Raw genomic sequence first — 7,068 nt, forward strand, 5'->3', positions numbered from 1 at the left:
AATACGAATATGATATATTCATTTATGATTAAATTAGGAGTAATATGTCAGCATAACAAAGTTCATATATGAATATAACAAATTTCAGATATGAATATAACTAACTTATTAGTAGAAATAAGTTTGCTTATTTATGTCATTTTTTTATATTCAAATATTTTCAAACTTTATTTTTATTTATTCATAAATGAATACGAATATGATATATTCATTTATGAATAAGTTCAAATTAATATGTTAGTATAACAAAGTTCAGCTATTAACATAAAAAAGTTCAGATATGAATATTACTTATTTATTAGTATAACAAATTTCACATATTTGTATTCATTTATGAATAATTTCCAATATCAATATAACTTATTTTATAGTAATTTAAAAACAAATATCAACATATCAATTTACCATATCAATATAAATGTGTATGAATTATTGTTTATTGTTTTTATCTGCATATATTCATAATGAATAAAACCAAAAAACATATAAAAAAAAACTAAAAAATCCCTAACTGTCTTTTGCTGATTTAGCAGCTCCAACTCTTTCTGGACAAGTACGTAAATTGTGTGGAACTCGTTTTCCACATCCTGAACACATTCTATGTTCTTTTTTAGAATTTTCATATGCTACTTCACCTGCACTTGGATTTCTTTTCTTGATTCCAGAACCTTTATTGCTTTGAACTTCAGGAACATGAATATTAATCTCTTCTGGAAGAGGAATAGTAACACCCAAAAGCTTGCATACGACTTCACCATCTGTCTTGCTTTTCAATCCAGGAGAAATATAATCACTCTCAAATTCCTTCAACAACATTTGTTGTTTCTCAGCAAACAAAGCCAATCTCTTTTTGTCATCTCTTACAATATCCAAACATGATTCAAAACTATAATATGAATCATTGACTAACTTTACATTCTCACAATCACCTGAATCGGATTGAACAGAACTAAAACGATAATTTCTTGATATCACATCCTTTCTCCATCTCTTCAAAATATACCTTTCAGGAATTTCTTTAACACCACATCTCATCATTATTGTAAAAGCATGTCTGCATAAAACACCCATACGCTTAAAATGTTCACAACTGCAATTTATTTCTTTCTCTTCAGCTTTTATTTCAACATGATACAAAAACAAAATTTACACATTTACATTCATATAAGAATACTCATATCAACACTCATATATTCATATAATATTCATATATTCATATATGAATATTGATATTCATATATGAATATTCTCATATTCATATATGAATATTCTCATATTCATATATGAATATTATTACATTTTTCATAAAAAACTAGTAAAATTACCTTAAATTCATTTTTAAAATCACTTTTACTGTTGTTGCGCTGCACAATGTAAACTTCCCAACCATCTTCAATACCAACATATGAGTATGTACAGAAAAAACATGCTTTATATATTTCTTTTTGCACCTCAAAAAATAATGTACTTGTATAAACCTTTGATGCTTGTAGTTCTATTTCTCGAGGTGTTTGCATTTTATATGATGCTTTCTTTGATGCCTTATCAAGCTCTCGTTGAGTATTCCTTTGATTTTAAATGGCAGTGTCGTAATTCATCATGAAATTCAAAAGTAAGTTCCCACTTTCTGAATATGTATTAAAGAATGAATTCATACTCTCTGACCTCGATGTAGTCTTCATCAAACCACACATTGGAATATCACTAAAATATCCAGGTATCCATGAATCACGTATTGTAAACATGTCTTTAAACCATCTTGTGTCTTCAAGATTGAATTCCTTCATAAGCAAACCCCACTTCACCTCAAAAACATCAGGTTTCATATTAATGTCCCAAACAAGCTTCGAAAACCTTTTTCTAAAGTCTGTGTTCGTAAATAAATCATCTGATATCTGTATTAAAACAAAAATATTCATAAATGAATAAATAATAATAAGTAAAATAACAATCAATATTCATAAATGAATATACTAATAAGTAATATATTTGAAATATATTAAAATAATACCTTTTTTTTCAACTTTTTCATTATATGCCACATACATAATCGGTGCTTTGAAATACGAAACACATTCTCAACAGCTTGTTTTATTGCAGCATCTTGATCGGTTAAAACAAGTGTTGGTTCTTTCCCATGAGTTTTAAGAAATGCTTTAAGCAACCAAGAGTAAGACTCAATGCTTTCATTGCTTAGCAACCCAGATCCAACAGTAACCGATTTTTTATGATGGTCAATAGCAGTAAACGGAACAAAAACCATTCGATACCTAACACACAAAAAAAATGTTCATTAAAGTCAATTTTTGATGTATTAATAAGTGAATATAAAAATATTCATATATGAATAAGCTATAAACAAAAGTAGATAAAATAACTTACTTGTTTGTTTGGAAAGTCGCATCAAACGAGATAACATCACCAAATTCAGCATAATATGCCTTCTCCATTTCATCAGCCCAAAACATACAGTCCAAAACATCATCTTGACAATTAAACTCAAATGAGTAATTTGGATAGTGAGCTCGACGGTCATTCATTGTGTTTACTATCATTTGAGCATCTTTATAACCAATAACCCTGTTGATATCTCTCCTTAAATTTTTATAGTCAACTACTTTTGGCTTTACAAACTCATACCCACCTCTCAAACTTGCCATCAACTTATGAGCCATAGTTGGACCTATTTTTGATGTGGAAGCATGCACAATAAACTCTTTTTCTGAATATGACATTTGTCTCGCCTTTTTTAAATCGCTTCTCTTCTCAAGTGGATGGTTGTGAAGTTCATCAAACTGAAAAACTTTATAATCTGGAGTTCATACACAGATTCAAATATAATCTTTGCTTGACAACCAATAGCTCTTGAATTTGAATTTCGTTTCCTCCTAACACCACTTGTACCTAATGTGTCACAAGATTTCTTTTTCTGTTTACCACCACGATTACATATAACATGTTTCTTCTTTATAATCTTGTTATCAAACCTTGACTGTGTGCTCAGTCTAACATCAAAACCACCAATTTCAGCATACTCAGAATACATTTTGATAGCCAACTTTAATGATTTGAAGATTAAACCCTTAAATGGAATAAGTTGAACAGGTACATCTGGCTTATAGACATGTTCTCCAATTATATCATCAAAATATTGTGCATCATGTATTGAACTTGAAGATTCACCACCTAAAATAATAATGCATGAATAAAACAATAATATATATGAATACATAAAACTCATATAAATAAAACAAAAAACATTCATATATGAATAAAACATTCATATATGAATACATAAAATTCATGAGGATTCAAAATATATAAAATAAAACATAACTTATTCATATATGAATAAAACAAAAAAAATAATAAATTCGAAATTACAATTATCACACGTTTATTCATATATGAATAAGACAACAATTTATTCATATTAACATATTCATATGTAAATAAATGATAATCAACAAAATTAAAAACAACAAAATAATTCAATAACTGATACCTTCAAAAAATGAGTTCTCAACATCTTCTTCTTCACTCTCACTCATAGAAGAATACAAATCACCATCAATAACACTAGAATTCGACATAATACACCAAATGATCTATATAAATAAACAAAAACAATCTTAATATCGAATATATCGAATATATCTCACAAAAAAAGTCGTAAAGATGAAAACCTGGTTAATTTCGAATATATCTCACCTCAACGTACAAAATATCTGAAAGAAACTTAAATCATATATGATCAGATGATGTAATTAAGCAATCTCTCTCAGTACAGAGCGTAAAAACTACAACGATATATCCGATTAAAAATTAAATCAGCTCCGATTTGAAATAAATATCTCAAACTACTTAACAAAAATCCGATGAAATAACTCCAATACATATTCGAAACTTGATAATCTTAATAATAAACTTCGATGAAACAACTCCAAAACGAAGATAATAAGCGTAATTCCAAACAAATTATAAAAAGCAATAATCTTGATAATGAACTCCGATCTATCCGATTCAAACGATATACATACCTGATCAAATCGGAAACTGAATACGAAGTAGAAAACTGAAACACAGATGCGAAACTTCACGATTAATGGAATGAATACGTATAATTGCTAACGAGTTATATAAAGAAAATAAGCTTGATAATGAATTCCTCATATCCGATTCAAACGAGCTAAAGATATCATCAAATTGGAAACTGATAACAACGAACATGTAAGTTCTATGTAAAAAAGTTGCTAATTTACAAAGATACCCTTAATGAAAATGGACACGCGCATTTTTTTTAATTTGAACATGTTAGATAAATGATTGGCTGAGAATGATTCCCCCATTCTCAACCTTTTTTATTTTCTCAATTGAACTTATATATATATATATATATATATATATATATATATATATATATATATATATATATATATATATATATATATATATTTTATTTACTTACCCATTGTATTATATTATGGTTACATTATTCAATATTTCAATTCGGAGTTTATTTAAGATGTTTGTGAAATTTCTTTGGATGTGTAGATGTTTATGTGAGTATGTGACCCACACTAATGTCTAATAATTAAAGAATTATTTAAGAGTCTCTTTTTCTAAGATACCCATACAAAATTGATTTCTTAATTAGTGTCAGGAAGCTGGTACACATGTACAATTGATGTTGTCATCTTCAACTCAATTATGCTTTTTTCGTCACTCCAACTCCTTCAAATGTCGACATTCCCATCTCATTTCCTAATCTACACATGTCCATTTAGCCTTTCGTAATTCTTTTTTGTTTTCTCCTATAGTAAAAAAAAAAAAAAAAACATCATAAATGGTCCCTGTGGTTTCCCAAAATCTGAAGTTTAGTCCCCGTGGTTTAAAAACGTCATAGATGGTCCCTGTGTTTTCAAAACTTTTGACGATTGGTCCTTATTGCTAACTCCGTTAAGTTTTGTCCGTTAACTGAAGGACATTTTTGTCATTTCACTACCACAAGGACCATTTATGATGTTTTCTCTCTTTTTCTTTAAATTAAATATTATTATTTAATATATATATAATCTCTCTCTCTCTCTCTCTCTCTTTCTCTCTCTCTCTTCGATAGGCAACCAAAAACACCTCCATTAGAGGTGGTGTTCTTGTGGTTTTCCGGTAACAGAGGAGCAGCAACCCCTCGTCCCTCCTTCTTCCTTTTTTCTGTCGAGCAAAGCAACAAAACACCCCCAAAAATCATTGTCAGCCCTTGTTCTTCCAATTTTTTCTATTCAATTTCAATCAAAGAAACCCCCTCCAGAGGTGGAGTTTTTCCGGCAGATAAGAGGGCAACAACCCCCTCGCACCTTCTCTTCTTCTTTCGCCGACTCCATAGCAGCCAAACACCCACCTGTACTGTTGTTGCCCTGCTGCCATCGTACCGTCTCTCCCTTCCCCTTCATATTTCTTTCCGAGACAGAAAGTGCAGGAGCTGCTTCAGTATCCCTTGATGCTTTCGTTTCTTCCTCCCTCTACGAACTAGTGAGGGCACCGGAGGTGCTCGTTCCTTACTCGAAAAATCAAACACAAGACCAAAAATCTTTGATGCCTACATGTTTTTTTTTTTTTTTTTTTTCTGATTTCGTTTTCCTTCTCCTTTCTTCGAATTAGACAAGAAACGGAGGTGCTCCTTCCTTTACGATCGATTGCCACCACCCTCCATCGATTTCTGCTTCCGATTTGTCCTTCCCCGAATCGAACCAGCACCGGAGGCGTGTGTTTGTCTTTGATTGAAACTGAACAGAAGATCTCTTCAGATCTCAGCTCTATGTCGCCTTCAACGAGAGTTTCAAATGGGTTTTTTCATTTGTGTAATGTATATTTGTTTTTATCTTTTGTGAGATTTTGATTAGCAGGTAAGGAGAGATATTTTATATATATTAAAATAATAATATTTAATTTAAAGAAAAAGAGAGAAAACATCATAAATGGTCCCTGTGGTAGTGAAATGACGAAAATGCCCTTCAGTTAACGGACAAACTTAACGGAGTTAGCAATAAGGACCAATCGTCAAAAGTTTTGAAACCACAGGGACCATCTTTGAAGTTTTTAAACCACGGGGATTAAACTTCAGATTTTGGAAAACCACATGGACCATTTATGATGTTTTTTCAAAAAAAACTTGAACATATTCTAATTTAACTAAGAGTAAATTACAAATTGGTCCTGGACAATTTAATATTTGACTTCAATAAATAGTAAAATATTATATTTTTTTGTTGAATATATATATATATATATATATATATATATATATATATATATATATATATATATATATTAAGTTCTTAAATAAGTTTTTAATTGAATAGGATCTGTTCTATAGGCTTCTACCTCTGTATTCTTGATTCCTAAAAATAAGTTCTTAAAAATTTATATTTGTCTAAATTTTTTTTGAAATATTTTAGGGATATATATACTAAAGTCCTAATATTTTAATCGATTTGACAAGAAAGTCCTAAACTTTATTTTTTTGACAGTAAAGTCCAAATTACCGGCAGTTTTTGACATTTTTATCCTTTTTTTCCGGTTAGCCGGTAATTAGGACTTTTTTGTCAAAAAAATAAAGTTTAGGACTTTTTTGTCAAATCGTCAATTGCGACTTTACTGTCAAAAAAATAAAATTTAGGACATTCTTGTCAAATCGTTGAAAATATTGGGACTTCAGTGTATTTTCGTAACCCAAGAACTTTTAATTGTGACTTTTGTTGCAGCACCATTGTTTTTCTTACCATCATCATCTTTACCCTGACACAATCACGATCAGGGGAAACATATGCAAAAGAGAGAGCGAGAAAGGGTGAAAAGACTTGTAAAACTTTCTTCTTGCTTCGCCGCCAAATCTTGAACTAAAAAGTGGGGACAGATTATACAAACACAAACAACACATGCCTAGTAAAAAAAGTGTGAATGTGGAGAAGGGAAAGAAGGGCAATTTCGTTTTTTTCAGTTTTTTATTTCTCCATTTTTTGGACTGCAAAAAGCCAACACAACCCTGGTTCTTTCTTTCTTTCTTTCTTG

At 30.1% G+C, this 7,068-nt stretch overlaps 1 protein-coding gene across 1 annotated transcript; it reads right to left on the reverse strand.

Annotated features, from left to right (window-relative positions):
* Nucleotides 1-507: 507 nt before the first annotated feature.
* LOC145131336 (protein FAR-RED IMPAIRED RESPONSE 1-like) lies at nt 508-5,424 on the reverse strand. The gene is made up of 11 exons (XM_079066039.1): nt 5,355-5,424; nt 4,774-4,814; nt 4,041-4,127; nt 3,506-3,608; nt 2,905-3,186; nt 2,383-2,812; nt 2,012-2,270; nt 1,666-1,895; nt 1,479-1,566; nt 1,326-1,390; nt 508-1,054 (listed from the first exon to the last, which is right to left on the reverse strand). Exons 1-11 carry the CDS (start codon nt 5,422-5,424, stop codon nt 508-510), a joined length of 2,202 nt encoding a protein of 733 aa, XP_078922165.1.
* Nucleotides 5,425-7,068: the final 1,644 nt, after the last annotated feature.

The sequence above is a fragment of the Lactuca virosa genome, chromosome 8 (assembly GCF_052849685.1).
Source record: "Lactuca virosa cultivar CGN04683 chromosome 8, Lactuca_virosa_CGN04683_v6, whole genome shotgun sequence".
NCBI classification, from domain to species: domain Eukaryota; kingdom Viridiplantae; phylum Streptophyta; class Magnoliopsida; order Asterales; family Asteraceae; genus Lactuca; species Lactuca virosa.

Excerpts from the sequence above, each read along its gene's own strand:
- LOC145131336 (XM_079066039.1), bottom strand. The coding sequence starts at position 5,424 with ATGGCAGCAGGGCAACAACAGTACAGGTGGGTGTTTGGCTGCTATGGA. Across the intron at positions 3,609-4,040 it reads TCAGTTTCCGATTTGATCAG|ATCATTTGGTGTATTATGTC; the intron begins GTATGTATATCG and ends TTATTTATATAG. Across the intron at positions 2,813-2,904 it reads GAAATCTTGTGACACATTAG|ATTATAAAGTTTTTCAGTTT; the intron begins GTACAAGTGGTG and ends TATGAACTCCAG.